The sequence below is a fragment of the Anopheles cruzii genome, chromosome 2 (assembly GCF_943734635.1).
Source record: "Anopheles cruzii chromosome 2, idAnoCruzAS_RS32_06, whole genome shotgun sequence".
NCBI lineage: Eukaryota > Metazoa > Arthropoda > Insecta > Diptera > Culicidae > Anopheles > Anopheles cruzii.
The window spans coordinates 55,407,547-55,423,682 of NC_069144.1; the positions used below are offsets into that span (position 1 = coordinate 55,407,547).

A 16,136-nucleotide genomic window follows, 5' to 3' on the forward strand; every position below is an offset into this window, starting at 1 on the left:
CCTGTCAGCACGCGGCCGCTACATGCGTCTGGTTCCTGCGTACGGTTTCGACCAGAGCGACCCAACATTTCAATCATCGACGGATTTTTTTGCTCGCCGTTTTCTTCAAACTGTGCCATAAAAAGTTCATGCTCTCGTATAAATCACGGGGAGAACCTGGCCGATGATGCTGATGCCCTTGCTGATGAGGATGAAGAAATTATCCGCTCGCCGCACGGGGCTCGCCACCTATAAAACGTGCTGCCCATTCGTTCGGTTCGGTTCGTTCAGTCCCTTCGTTTGCGTTTGAGTTTACTGCCCAAGCTTTTACTGTTTCCTGAAGTGATTAGGTGGTAAGGGGCTAGCGCTGTTTGTTGACTGCTTTTAATGGGCGCGCTCGGATCTGGTTCGATTCTTTACGGGCCGTCCCGCGGGCCAGGAAACATTTGATGTAATGATTGCTAAAAGATATAACTAAATTAACGACTCGCGCTGGTCGGCTGACATTAGTGTTCTAAAAACGCTCAAACGTGCGCTTGTTAATACAGGACTTAATTTGGACCACTTTAATGTGGCTTAACGCTGTAATTTTCTGTACAAGAATATCGATTTCCAAGCAGCGTCAATCCGCAGCTGCCATTCATTGCTGAACTTACACCATATAATTATTTTGGAACAAAATTCAATTATCACCCAAAGGCAACTCGGGAAGCTGGCAATTTTCTTGTGTTGCAATTTTATTTATCCCATCCCGATATGGGTTCATCTTTTTGCGCGAAACGCGCGTTGGAAAGCACCGAATCAGCATTCAAATTTATGTTCATGAGCTCTCGCTCATTATTTTGGGTCCTTTAGCACCAAACTCCCGGCCCTTTTCGGCCATAAATGAGTCTCGTTAAAAGATAAACAACCACCGGGATGTTGCACCAAAGCAACGGAAGCTGCCCCAGTTTCCGTATCGGTGACGAATCGCACTCGAAGCCGAATCCTTTCGACCGCTGCCCCGAAACGGGAAATCGTTTCACGAAACAGACCGCGCCTTCTTATAACGATTTCTCACACTTCGTCCACACTCGGCAGAACATTTGCTCCACCAAAAGCCATTCAATCAACTGAGGCTCTGAGATTGGGCCGCTGCGTTAAAGGCTGAGGCGATCCAATTTAAATGACGGAACCCGGCGCCCGGCAAGCCAAACGGCCGGTCCAATCACGTGGGTACCCCATCGCCCATCGCTTGTTGGAATACTAATTAATTATGCGGGAACACGGGTGAAATTTAACCGCCGGCCACAGCGACAACACGCGTTCCGTGAGCCCAAATCATAAGAATGCCGCCGTCGATGACGATTACACGGAATCTGTTACGAAGCCGCAGGGAAACGTCTTCCGCGTGCGTGGCCCGGCGCTGGGACCACTGATCGACAAGATCTCGTTTACGATTACGAAAGTCGACGTGAAATCGGAATTGCCGCCGGCGGCGTTGTGCGATTTGGTGGCTTTCGGCTAGGAACAGCCAACAGGACCATTTAACGCAACCGAGGGCTTGCCGCTCGCCGTCTTGGTCGGTGGTCGGTGCGGTTCGCGAGTTGCTTATCGTGCACAAATTAATGCGGTAATGCTCACGCAAGGAACACGACTGGGGGACTGCGAGGGAGCTCATACGGATGGTCATTATCACATGATAAAATCAACTCGAAGCCGGCGATGCTGTCCGAAATAAGATAATATGAGATGATGACGCAATGGAGCTTGACGCGTTCAATCAACAAGCTTTGTAGTTGAGGCATTCGCTCAACTGTCACCTGGACCGTGGTTCATGTCACGACTACATTGGTTACTAGATTAACATGTCAATGGATCCGCCACCTAACACTCCCACAATTAGGCACCCTAAGCCACCTCACTTTTGTGCTGATCGATGTGAATACACATTGAACATTGTACCCGAACAAACGATCGGTTCGGTGCGAAAAGTAGCATCGGCATGACACTTTGAGCGCAAAAAGTTGTTACCGAGACGGTCACCGCTGGAAAATGTCACCTTTCAAACGCTTTCTAACAACTAACAAACACGGGTGTCGAGAAGGAAAGTTGCTGCTCGCTGGGAGGTTAATTCGCTGGTGGTTCTTATTCTTTCACCTCGGGCTAGCTGGTGGGAACGGGTGCGCCACTTCTCACTCCCCGAGCCCAAACATCAGACCGTTCCCGTTGGATTGGAAGCCGTCGATGACGAGCCAGCTTTAGCATTCACATGACCCGGGACAAAACGACGCGAGCCACCCGTTAATCAATGCATCAACCCGAACACGATCATTAATCAATCGCCGCTAAACGAGCGCCTGGCTCGACAACTGTTCGCCGTAGTCCTAATTTATGATTTACATAGTCTAAATTGATCAAGATCAACGGCCACGGCAGGCTTCCGTGGAAATGGAGCCACACCCAGTCCGTTCGACTTTCTCGACTCCCGGGTCCACGGGGAATTTAATGTCTTTTTGAACAACGCGCAGGTGCCGGGCGCCTGGCGTCCAATCGGCGTCAAATCGACCACTTTATTAAGGAACTCGGCCTTTGCTCAGCGCAATCAGCCCGAGATCGAGATCATCTCCGGCGAGTGTCGTTAAGGAACGTTCCCAAGGGAACGGCCACTTTAACGACTTCATCGGCACGGCGTGTTGTACGGGAAATGTGAGCCCGAACCGAATTGTTGCCAAATCATTCGACTAACTTGGAGCGGCCAGCGCGCAGCTTGCCACCGATGCACAGGATCGCTCGAGCGAAAGAAGAATTGGTGGCTCGAAACCGGGCTTGCCAGTTGCGTCCATTAATCACCAGCCCGGCAACAACAGAACCTACCGTAATGTGTTTGAACTTGGCCCCGCGGCTGACCTCGGTGCGGGGCCACGTTTCGAGCGCTTCACTCGGTTGCCTCCCAAATTAGCTTCCCAAACAGCATTTAGCCGGGCCTCCGCCAGGCCCGAAACCGTTGCGTGAAATGAAGTAGTTGCGATGGAAGAAGCGCAACACAAAGCGCTAATTTCTGCTCCTTTTGAACGGCTAGCTCCTGTGTCCCTCCCCTTATTAAAGTGCTGCTTCGGGTGGTTTCTTCTTCTTCTATCTCCAGGTCCGGTCCAGCACAGATCCTTCGCCTCGCCGTCCGATGCCCGTGCGACGACTGATGGGAAATTCGAGTGGATTCGAGTAGATGAATGAACGCGCCCCGCATCGACCCGGGCGCCGGCGAAAGGACGCCATCGCCGACGACGGAGCCCGGCAACGGCGACCATGCTCGGGCTCGGGGTTGCCGATTGCGGTTGCTGACGACCGGCAGGCGATGCCACGGGCGTCGCAGATTATACCCCGCCGGCGGAGGATTCCTAGGGCCGCCCGGTTGGTGGCCCCAGGTCTTGGACGTGATAATTACGATGCCTCCCCGTCACGAACGGACCGCGCGGCTCCGTGTGCGGTCAACAGCCCGGACCGGCGGGCCGGGGCCGGTGGCTGCTGGTGGCTGCTGTTCGTGGCGCTGGCCGTGGCCAGCTGGAGCTGTCCGGGGGTGACGGAGGCGACAGCTACACCTGTCCGGAGCCCGCTGGACGAGTACAGCCGGCGGCACCCGATGTTCAAGCGGATGGGCGCGCTGTCCGACTCGGCCAGGATCTCCAACCTGACGCGTCTGCACCGGGGCGATCTGTTCTACACATTCGGTAAGTGACCCGCTGCCCAGTTCTGAAGCCACTCGCATTCCGTTTGGCCGTTTTGATTTCGCTAATCGCCACATGCGATCGATGATCGGCACGCAACGTTGCCCGGCCCGGAGCACATCCGTTCTAGTTAGCACACCGAGGTCACCGTTGGCGTATTGCGTGCCCGGTGTCCCGGAAAAAACGGGCCGTGAAATTGATTTTATCCAGCCACGACCGCGACTCCGCGAACCGGCAAACATGCAACGCCGCCATTACGCAATCGGCGTGAAGTGGAATGTGTAGATTGATTTCGCATCTATTTCTGTGCCGTCGGGGGTCAATTAATTTATGCTGCTTGGCAAAAGGCGGCACTTTCATAAACACGAACTCAACAGCAACTGCTTCACAAAGCCGTGCCGTCTTTTGAATGTGGAATTAGTCATTGAGAATTAAATTCCATAAAACTAAAACTATTTGAAGTGGAAGAACTGAAAACCCACCTGAAATGCTATAATCACAGTAATAAAACTTCATCAGGAGGCACTAATTTTCACAACAAACTTCCACACCGCATGCCAAACCGGAGATGAGTTTAATTGGAAAACGTCTGTAATGGTGTCTACTTCCGCCCGGCCTTACTTTCAGAATCGGAAAAATGTGATACGGACACGTGCGTGGGGCTGTCGAGCGGCACGGCGGAACTGGCGATCGGCGGTGACCGGGCGGCGGGCAGCCCCAGCGACGGCCACGGTGGGCCCGGAACCAACCGCGAGCACATCAAAGAAATCGGTAAGTCGCGCCGTGGAAATTCGGATCGGAGACGGACCGCAAAACTAGATCACCCCATGGAGCCTGGAGAAAATGACAGTTTCATTAGTACCTGTGGCGTGTCCAACATTCCGTTAGGTGTTGCGGCCCCTGCACGGTTGGGGTTTGGAAATTGTTTTACTCGATCCGAAGCACCCGGGTGGGCTATCATTAGATGGTTCGTTTGTTTGCGTGGCACATTTTCATTTGTTTATCCTCTCCCGTTCGCAGATATGTCATCGGATGCGGGCATCGAGTGCAGGTGCCAGTGTTTGCCCCACCTGAGCACGTACCGGGAAGATTTGGGCATCTGTGTGGACGATATTAGAGGTAGGTACCCAATTAACCGCGGGCGTTCCGCCGGCCGTCGAACGCCCGGTAATGATGGTAATCATTCTCGCTGTCCAACCAAACCGCAGCATAATTGTTGCTTCGCCGGCGTTGTCCGTCGGGGCGGTGCGATTTGAATTCCATCCCGACACGGCACGGCACACGTTCATGTCAAATCAGTTTCAGCCCCAGTGAGTTTTCGGGTCCCAGCGGGTGCGGGAGCCACGTTGGGAAAGCATCATCACCGCGCGGCTGGTGATTATGATCGCGCGGCTGCAGCGATTTTTCAATTGAAAGTTTACCGAGCGCAACGCGCCAGAACGGTTCGGGAAAATCAATTACAAACCACCACCGAGAGAGGGTTCAGCGCGCTGCACCGCCACCGTTGGTCGTTGCTTCCCGTTGGTCACTGCATTCCGTTGCTGAGGGTGGAGAAAAACAAGGTGCACTTGGCTGCCCAGTCGGTGCGCATCCGTTCGCCGGCGCGCTCGGGGTTCATTACGGCACGCGATCTGGAACTACGCCGGCGCCGGCATCACATAAGGCACCACATGTTGCTACCGTAGCATCCTGCCGAGTGGATGCGAAAATAGCCCCCCCGCAGAACCTCGCCGCTCGTCGGGCGCTGGCAAATCGATGTTAAATCAGGCGCCTGATACGCCCGGTAATTTACTTCCAATTGGTTTCGAGCCCGATAGGCACTTGCGGCTGCCGTGCAATTTACGCCGCGCCAAGGAAGCGTGCCCAGCACGTGTACTTTATGATTGTATCGATCAGAAAATGATTTATTTTAATTTGTCCAATGAAGAATTCATCGGTTTTGCTCCAGATTCTATTGGCAGGTGTATATGGTGAAATTACAGGGTTTTTTCGATGACGAAAACACATAATTTTCAAGGGAACGTCAACATATTTTCATGCGAAATAATCACCGTCTCTCAGGCAAATTGTCGAGTCTTTTCTACTAATTTTTTTTGTTTCATCAAAAACCATTCGTCGACCTATTTTTCGATACTTTTTCGTTCGGCGAAGTGGTGCTCTGTTACTGGCAGGCCCATTGAAGCGAAAGGTGATAATCTGACGATTGCAGGTCTGATAAATACAGCGAGGACGATTTTTTTATTGCACTGTTCATGGCCGAAGCAGTATGCACCGGTGCGTTGTCATCCTGTAATATAACGTGACAGAGTTTTCGGACCCATTCAGATCCTTCACGTGGCTTTTGAACAATGTAAAGCTGCTGTTCGGGAAACATTCAGTGTTTCTGTTATATTTTGTTCTGTTCCGGTTGGGTCTCTATCTAACAACCTCTAAAATTTATCGTCTTCAAATCTTTCGTTGCGCCAGGATGATCATATCCTTCAGATCGGAATTCGCGCATCTCTCACATGTTTTCAGTGCTGAGGCATATTTATAATAAGCTTCCATAAGCAAACGATGTGCTTTGACCGCTTTTTCTTCAAAAAACAAAGCAAAAGTAGTGAACCCCGCAAATGCCCATTGTTCGGAATGAAACTCAACATTTTGAAAAGGCAAAAAATCAACTTACTGAATTTTTGGGGAATGAACACATTTTTAATGCTTAGAGCCAAATAAAATGATCGTTGCTTACACTACGGTTGCTCTCGGATTTGCAACGGAGTTCGATGCTATATGAGACCAACAGACAGACACACCATTTTGGGTTTGCAAAAATGAGAACTTTAACCAAATGGAAACTGCCTAAAGAAGTTGTTCAGCGCGCTCAGCTGCCTCCAATTTATGCGGAAGCCTACACAGGAACAATACACCACACGGGACCGGTACGGTGGCCACCGTCCAACGTGCGTTAACTCACCAAATGTGCCGTTTAACTAGCGCATTTACCACAACACAATGCCGATGCCAATGGGTTGTTAAAGAAGTTACTCTCTTCGCGGCGCTGGAGACGCCCGACGCGGATCGTTAACCGTGCCGTGGATTAACGCCACAAACCACCGGCCGAAGGCTTCCCGCTCTGCGGGCAGCTGCGCCAAAAACCGCTCAGCCGATTTTGGAAGGCCCAGCGGCCCCAGCGGTGTTGGGTCGAAGTGACGAAACGAATCGCTCACCGTACCGTACCGGGAAATGAAATGGTTGGCCAAAATGGCATTAATTACCCCATAACATCCCCGCGGGGAGGCTTTATCGCACGGTGGACCGGGTTTACGGAAAGCACGCTACCTCTCTGAACGGAACGAAACTCTGAGCCCGGAGTAAGTGGATTATCTTCTCGCCGGAACACAGAACAGCTGAGCTCTGTTCCAGTGCGGCCACCAATGGTCACGGCGCGCACAGAAGCGTAAGTAAACTGTGACGGATTAATGCCACAGCTTAATTCACTCAACTCCGGAACCGGTTTGTGGGCCCCCCGATAAGACAACGTTCTTACACTTTCTTCGCTTCCTTTGGACCGGGAGGTTTAAGGGGCCAAATTTAAACAACCTCTCGCTAGCGTAATTAATGACTACGTACGCTGCGTGCGCGGTAGTCCTTACGCAGTGGATCGGGTTTGCGTTTTGGTGAAGTCGAAGGCTCATCATAATTTGGCCGGCAATCTGCGAGCTTCGGAGCACCATCTTAAAGGAAAGATGCTTTCGACCACGGACGGGTCTCTGATTGAACGTAAACGAACAATGAGAACACTGATTGCGTTAATTATGTTATCAGTTTTATTACACTCGCAGCTTTCGCGGCCAAATCTGGGCCCGCGGCTTCGCTCTGACCTCGTGTTCGCAATTCGCAATCGATAATCCAGCTATAAATTAATGGTTTTCAGTTGTAGCGCCGCTCCGGAGATCCGTTAGATTCGATCGCCATACGGGACCGTGGCAATGTTTTAAGCACTCCGCCCGGTGCCCGGTGATGCAACTCTTCGTCCGACTCCGCTCAGCACCGGCTCGCTATCGCAGTTCGGACTAATGAGTCATAGGTTTTATGGCGCTCGAGTGTGCGAATGTGCGAAGGCTGGTGCAAGAAGAAACACACAGCAGGCGAATGGAACTCTAATGTAAGCAGGCCGAAGTGAAGGCTCATAAAGTCCGAAACACTTCTCGGTATCCTCGGACCCAAAGGGTGAGCATTTCCACATTCCACGCCACATGCAAGACGGAGCGGATCTCGGTGCGGTCCGGTCCGACGTGAAGCTTTATAAATTTCCTCTTGTCACTTGGCTGGAAAATTTATTAATTGAGATAATATACAAGGCATTATACGCACCGGCGCATCCCATGACCTAGCCGGGCCGTTGGGATGCGCACCAGGATCGAGTGGGTACTTGGAGCACTGCCCATTCACCTCGGGCATGTCTTGACCATCGTCTTGCGGGATATGAATTATGATATGCTCCACACGGTCCGGACGCTCGGCTCGGGGATTAGAGGCCGGCCTCCGCAGGACGCTATCGCCCTGCGAGGCCAGACCCTGCGCTGAGGTGCTGTCGAGATAGTTGAGTGCCTTTTGCGCTGCGTGTTCTCTGTGCCCGGTAACATTTCTTATTATCATAGATTTATTCGCACCCTGCCCTCGGGCTGGGTGCCTTTCTAACGCGCAAAATTCTACGCCCGTCCCGGCAGATAGCGAGCACTTTGCATTAGAACCGATAAGTGGACGCTGATACCGCGCGAAGAATCGCCCGGCAGCCGTGATGGCTTTATTTTAGCGCAAGATTTATTGTCATCTAACACCTCCGAGCAGTCGGTGCCTACCGATCGGTGAGGTGCGATTGGCAAGCGACCGAAGGTGAGACAGATTGTCCCCCCCTGGCGCGGGGACAGGACAGGGGTTAGACGCTGGGTAATTTGGAACCATAAATTAGAGTCAATTGCTTTCGGCCGATAAGTTGCGCCAAGTTTACGCCGCCTTCCAAACGGGAGGCCCCAAGCGGCCCAAAGCGGCCCCTCCTGCCGTTTAGTGGCCGTTTTGTAGTTCTGTGTTGTCATCGAAGACACCCGTGATATAAACACGGGCCTTTAATGGGACGCTTTACTGCCGGCGTGGATGACTTCATGACTGTGCCATTCGCGACCTGACCACGATCGCGATCGAGAGGCGCACTCGATTTCTTGCACAATCATTCGGGCTTGGCCGAGTTTCAACCGACGTTACTCAAACATCACACCGATCGATCAGACTACCGGGCTACACGGATAATTGAGCGCCGTCTGCGATGGCCACTGTGGTCACAATTGGGGAGGTTGCCCCGACAGATCACTGTTCCATTGGGCAACAGAAGCAGTGCAGTGGCCAACCTACTCCATTACGCTATCGGGTCCACCTTTGGACATTTCACTGCCGCTTTGCTGACGTCATCGGGTTGTTCTTCTCCGTGCCTTCGAACTTGACGCTCACGCACCCTCTGGGTTCACTGGAGCGATGCGTTCTGAGCCTACCATCAGGACGGCGTTCTCTCTTTCGCTCTAATGAATTCAATTTATTAAGCCTATCGCCGCCGTTGCCGTCGTCGGTGTTGATGGACGTTTGAAAGAAGCTCACGAGAGGTGCTGGACCACGGGTTCGAACCACCGCAGCCACCCAGATCGGTGTTGATCTAGAACGCTGACGTTTGCTTTGCGCTAAGTGGGCATTACGATGCGCACCGGCTGTAAAACATATAAATTAGACGCAAGAAGACGGACACTAGGCGTGGGGCCGTCGGTGGCCAGAGGTTCGCGCGACCGGAACGCGCCCCTGAGACGGACCGCGATCGACCGCATCGATCGCGTGTCCATAATTGCCCGGGAAGTGAGAAATGCGCTGAGCCCACCGCGAGCTCCGTCTGTGGCGATGAATGAATCGCAGCTGCAATCGGCCAGTTACGGCTTCAAGTTCACCGTCTCGGCTTTGCCAGACCACCATTATGCTGCGCTGAACGTCAATCACGGGGGCCCGTCCCAGCCTCTGGTGATCTACGTGATTAAGCCGTGTGGCGGCGGAAAGCGGCTCACTTTAAACAGGCCTTGCCCGTTGATATCAATCAATTTGCGAAAGTGCCCAAGCCGAAGACGAGTGCGAGTCGGAAGCTGAACCTGTCAAGAAGATCGCGAGGATCACTGGTTGCTGACGAGCGCGGCTGCCCTGTCAATGGGCACGACTTACACCGACCGGACCCATCGATCAGGGTTTGCAATGTAGTGCACTCGGTATGGTAATTAGTTGCTGGCCCCCGTGCCGGATGCGGCTAATCACATGTTTGCCGGGCGAATAGGCCGCGGCACGCGCTCGCGCTCACTCGGCGGTGTTATGCACCCGTCATTAGCACCACATCTCGTGCCCTCATCCTGAGCACGGACACGGAATAAATTTCCCTGCCAGATTTCGCCACGTTGATGTATAAATAATCGATTCGAACTGAAGCCGTTTAAATGGTTTCGGTTAATGTTTTCGGTTGGCAAACAGGGAAATAGCACCGTTTCACCGTCCGAAGGCATTTGGCCCCGAGCTAGGGCGGTCCACAAGAAGCGGTACCAACGCCACAGGACCAACGCCTCGGGGACAAGATTGAGACGTTTTGGTCAACACCTTCGTCGGCTGTGATTAAACAATGGTTGGAAAGTTTGGGTTCGGGTTCTCACTAATGTGTGAATCACACACGCCGTAAAGCTGCACGCTGGCACGCCGCCAGCTCGGATCGTTAACTCTCTCGTCGTTGCCTGGGTCGGCTATTGCCGCAGGGACAAATTGTAGCCCTACCAAGGCGTCCAATAAAAGCGTGTTTGTTAATCGCCGTAATCGGGAGTTCGGGCTGCCATAATTTCGGCAGCTTGTAACAGCTTCAAAGACGCTCCCGAGCTCCACCATTAATCCGCATTCGGTTAACGAAACGAGCCGGACAATAGGCGCGTTTTTAAAGCGACTTTATGTGATAGGTAGAAATTTGGAGAAAATAAACTGGATCTGGGGTTAATTGTTATTCTAATGAAATTACGACTATTTATCTTACGTAAATGTCACCATCAGCCGCTTGGAATGTGGCACGATTGGTGGCCGAACCAAAGCTAAAGCCTGCCAAGTCGAAGTGGGGTGCGCACCCGATCCCGATCACGAAGTATGTCACAGGTGTGCTGTTACTTTTCACACGGCACCCTAAGCGGTGCCGTAATTACATCCTGCAATTGTTTGCTCTCATGTTTCTTCCGAGCCAAGCGAGACTCTTCGGAAAACCGATACTGCTGGGGCTTTCGATGTAATCGATCGCAACATTGCGGCCACCATTGATTTTCTGCACCCTTCCGCAAACGGAGAGTGGAAACGGTTAAGCAAATAGGAGGCAAACGCTCGGAACCTTGCGGCACACTTCGCGCAACAGCTTATGGGCGTTATGACTCGACCCAACTGCCCAGCACAGCCGAGCCAATGTTTTCCTTTCTTCAATCGCAAGTCCAACAATCGGCACCGATCGGTTGCCGATCAGCGGACGATCAACTGTTGCAAACATAAGCAGGTTGCCCCTGGTGGGGGTTTGTCTTCATGTTTGGCTCGTGTCCGAGCAGTGCGAAGAGTGTCCCTTTTCGCTTCCTGGTTGTTGAGAAGTAGAACGTGCATTTGTTGGCGCGGCCGCGCCACTACACGCCATTAGTGGTCCCCGTATGCAGATTAGCAATGTTCGTTTCTTCATTAAAGGGCCACATTAAGTTCAGGATAGCAACCGTTCGGTCGAGGATAAAATTAGGTCGTCCCGAAAGTGATTCGGCCTCGTCAGGGTTTGGGTACTCGGAATTTCTCCAACAATCAACATAAAATGAATCAAGTTACACATTGGACTATTATCCTATTTTCCAACAACTATTTAGTAATGTAATTTTCCTATTTAGTAATGTTGAGTTTTTTAAATATAACATCTTTTCTGTAACTTTCGGAAACAATTGCTCATGAATCTTAAGGAGACAAACCCTAAGACCAACCCAATGGCCGTACAATGCGGCCCGATTCGAACCGCGCCTGGTTGAACCGCGTAACAAAACACCAACAGCCCGGCAATCGCGCCGGGATCGATCCACATTATGCTGCCGCCGCCACGGTCAAGGATAAATATTTGCGTTTCGAAGGCTAATGTGCTAAAAGTGTAGCACCAGGGCGCATTGATGTAGGCGGCGGTGGCCACTCCGAACCCACCTAGCTTCCCGGCAACATTAAAATGGCCGCAACAGCGTTGCATGGCCCATGTTGTTGAACCCCCACGCAATGTCTCTGCTTTGACTTTGAAATTCGATCCACTTCCCGGGCTGCCGCTGCCGCTGCATAACTACACGACATTCGCCGCATCGGTTGCGGCGGCGAACGCGGCTGGCATGCCAATGTGCCATTATTTTCGGCCACTCGGCCGACCTAGACAAACACTATTTATATCACTCGATCACGAGATAGCCACGCGGTCCGAGCGTCCCGAAAGCGGATCGATTTGCGTTGTTAATGCGCTCGTAAATGGCCTCGATCACGGTGCTCCCGCCCGCAGAAGTTGACCGGCTGACCGGTGCCAATGGTCGGTTACCGTAACGTTCCTTTTTTTTGAAGGGCGATCCATACGAGCGCAGCGGTGCATCTGGGGCATTAAAATGTAGCAAAAACCGGGCATTGCCCACCGAGCAGCCCAACTCCAGGATCCAGGGGCAGCGAACAAAACGGTTCTCCTCGAACGCGGAGATGGCGGATGGCGTTGTTTATTGGAAAATGATGCGTGTAAAGTGGCTATTTTATTAGACGGCCCTTTTCTCTACTGGCCCCCTCGGCGGATAGGCCACAGGGAGCCTCCGCAGGGCTGAGGATAATCGAACGATCGCCGTCCTGGGGGAGGGCGCAAGATCATCCCGCACGATCGCGATGTGTTAATCCAGTTTATGGCGATCAGCATAAAGAGGGGCAACAAATGCGATCGCAACGTCCTAGGGTCCCTGTGACGTGGTTACCTCATCTGGTACGTGGTCCGCTTTCTTCCGCTACGGAGACGATCCGCGCACAGCTCGTTGTTGCTCGTAGCGTATGCAGATAATTGCCCATAATCCAGTGCACCAGTGCCCCGTAACTGCACCGTGCTCCGGACCACGCTCCTGCTCCTGCTGGACCAACCGGGCGGCTTGTTTACACTGCGCTCCACACACAATAATCCGCGCCGATGCGCGTTATCTCGGCGATGCGCGAACACAATCGCGTGGTACGTGTTCTGGGGCGAACAAGAAATTGATTTTTACAGCTCACCACACACACACACACACGCACACGGGGAGTGTTGGACACCGTCCCGCTGGTTGAGTGCATTCCTGCTGCGACCAGACGTCTCCTGATGCAAATGGAGCGGCCCCCATGGCGATCAGCTCTCTCTGGGCTGGGCTAGGCTAGCGATCAAGTTCCGAGGTCCTCTCGCGTCCCGCGCATAACTGTGCCGATGATAAATGGAACTTTTCGCGGCGGATGTCGTGTCTGATTGACGGGGCCTGGGCGTCGGGGAAATGGATGCTTGCCGTGGCTGTATTTGCATGTCGCCTGCATGTCGCCCGCTTCCTGCACACCGCTAGCTGGCGGCGTGGAAATTGTGATCCTCTTGGCTAATTAGTCCTGCGTCGAGTGGGCCGAGTTTAAATTATGACCCACGGACACCCGATGACGCCCGAAGTGGGGCGGAGATTCCTCTAGGTACATTATACGGAGTATATCGAGCCAAAAGTCTCAACAAAAGGGTGACGATGGGGCAGTTTGTTTAATCAGGGAAGTACATATGCTAGGTTTTAGGTTTTACTAGAATGTTGAGTACTTCCTAACAGTCTTCCTAAAACGATAAAAGTTTTTTCTAAAGTCATTATAATAACATTTTTGATTGCATCAAATAATTTCCCAAAAAGGCAATTTAATGATTTATTGTGTAGCTTACAGAAGTTGCCAATTATTTTCGCTCAAAATACAATATTTTGCTTATTACTCTGTGAAGACTATAAAAAGCCCCAGAAGAAAAGGAAACAGAGTTTTCGCGCGAATTTTCCCCTTTACGGTGTACGTTCCAGCACGGAAAGCTAGGAAGATAATTGACGCAATGGTTACGCGAATCGATGAGTACCTCAAGTTAGTCCTCGCTTTTTAGCCCTCAGCGAACAGCACACTTTACCGCAGGTGAAAGAACTTGACCCCCAGAACACGAACGCCCCGCAGGAGCACCGTTGCGTCCCGTTATGCTCATTAATGGCTCAAATTGCTTAGCAAATAGTTTTATTAGACGCTAAGTTGGGATCGATAAATCATGCTTCACCGTCGTCGTCGGGCGTCGTCGGAAGAAGAACCTGTCGATCGCGCAGAACCTGATCGACCACGGCAGGTGCTTTCTCGCCCAGCAATCAATCGGGCCCGGCCCGGCTCGGTCCGGGTCCGTGTGTCGGCTCGCTAATGATGTGAGACAATATGCTCCAATTACACTGCCACCACTGCCACTTCTCAGGCAGCGCGTCAAGCGCGTCTTCGCGCCCGACCTGGTTGATGGGCCGACCCCATACGAGAGGGCCCCAGGGGAAAACCTAAATTATGCCTCACCTTGTTAGCTGCAGACGCGTTTGGTTTGGGTCGATCAGGCGGCGGCGGCGACGGCGACGCCGATATGTTCGTGGCACTCCAAAACCGGCAATCACCGGGACCCCGGGGCTGGACCGCAAGCGCATCAGGTTCCCAACGGCCGCGGCTTGCTTCAAAAACGTGTAGACCGATGTTCATTAGAAGCAGTCGGGAGTTCAGACGGGATCTCAGGCGGGTTGCGGGTAAGTGGTTCCGGGCGAGATTCCGGGCCCGCGGTTGATACTTTAATGTTTCACACGTTTATTAAATCGATCAGTGATTGTGTGTCTGCTTGTGTGACTCCAGCACAGACTCAACCAGAACCGCACTCCGTAAAAGGTGAAGTTCCCGGAGGATTCTTGGGGCGATCATTCAGAGTGAATCGGGAGTGATCTTGGAGCACTGCTTCAGGAGCCACTCGAAACACTGTGTCTGTACCTGTGTGATCGGGAACAAAGGAAGTTTCGGCCCCCTTTTCGGCCCCGTGGCCCGACGCCTATGCTGGCGCCGCAACATACCGGGCCCGGTGGCTGCAGACTAAACGCCGCAATAACGATTGCCAGATGCTCGGGCATCGATTTGCGTGGTTTTTTTTTCGGTGCCTCTCTCATGTCGATAGATGCCATTGCTTCGAGAGCCTTCGGTCAGCAAATCCGGGCCCCGAAAAAGCCGACTCATCCGCCAGAGAGAGAGAGAGAGAGAGAGAGAGCGAGAGAGAAAGAGGGAGCTATTCGAAGCCGGGTCCGGGTCATGAGAAAACATTCATTACCCGAACCACCGTTTAGAGTGTGAATTTATAATGGTTGTTGCGAATGGCCATATGTTCCGCGGTCTTGTCCGGTCCGGGGCGTCGCAGTCACCGCCAACGGCCAACAGATGATTAAACAGTTACGGGATGGAGAGTGAGGACGGAAACCGATTTCGAACGCCCAGCGGACGATTATTCCCCCCGACGGGCGGTTGTGAATGTTTTTGGTCGGGCCGGCTCCCAAATTGGCCCCAACTAAGATGGACGAATTGAAAATGAAATCGAATGAACTACATTTCCCGACAATTACGACCGGGCTGGGGAGGGCCACAATTATGGTGCGCCAGTAAGGTACCGTGCTCTGGTTTGGCGGGTGACCGGATTTGACAAACAAACATCGACGTATTGTCGTGACAAATTGGGTCAGCAGCAATCGACGAGCGTCACCCAAAATGCAAGCGGCGCGGTCGGTCTATTATTTGAGGGTAATTTAATTTCACCACCACCGCGGCCACTGGAATGCGGTTGCACCGAAAATCGACGTTGCCAACCGATTGCCGCTCGTCGGAGCAGACCAAAGCAGAAGCAGCTCAGCATCGGCGTGGTAGGGAGAGATATTTTGTTTTGGGGCCAGCCAGACTAGCCCAGTTTCGAATCGGTTTCTCGCAAGACTCACTAGCTGGCTGGCTGGTTGGGTGTGTGTATTTCTGTTTGCCTGTGTAGTGGCCAGCTACGGCGCGAACCCTACACGGTTTAATTATGCAGAGAAGCGTAAATTCGGCGCATGTTTCCCCATTTCGCTCTGCGGCGGGCCCGCATGTTAAGCGCCCGCGAGTGCAGCATCTTCCGTGCGCCAACGTTTGCCAACTCATAAGGTGCCCGGAACCTCGCCGGATCGCCCGCCGGACCTAGCGGTTCTTTGGCAATGTTCATTAAAGCGAGCGCAAAACCTTGTTGCCGCCGAGTGCCGGGCCGCCGAGCGGGAAGTAAATGAGATTTGTGCCCCCTCGAGCCACTGGTCTACGCTTTCTTTTGCC

At 52.6% G+C, this 16,136-nt stretch overlaps 1 protein-coding gene across 1 annotated transcript in view; it reads left to right on the forward strand.

The window, feature by feature from the left end:
* Window positions 1-3,313: 3,313 nt before the first annotated feature.
* Window positions 3,314-16,136, forward strand: part of LOC128267019 (uncharacterized) — a 35,763-nt gene continuing 22,940 nt past the window's right edge. The window contains exons 1-3 of the mRNA XM_053003810.1: window positions 3,314-3,686; window positions 4,311-4,454; window positions 4,704-4,802. Of these exons, the coding sequence (XP_052859770.1) occupies window positions 3,314-3,686; window positions 4,311-4,454; window positions 4,704-4,802 (616 nt within the window). The remainder of the gene's footprint in view (window positions 3,687-4,310; window positions 4,455-4,703; window positions 4,803-16,136) is intronic.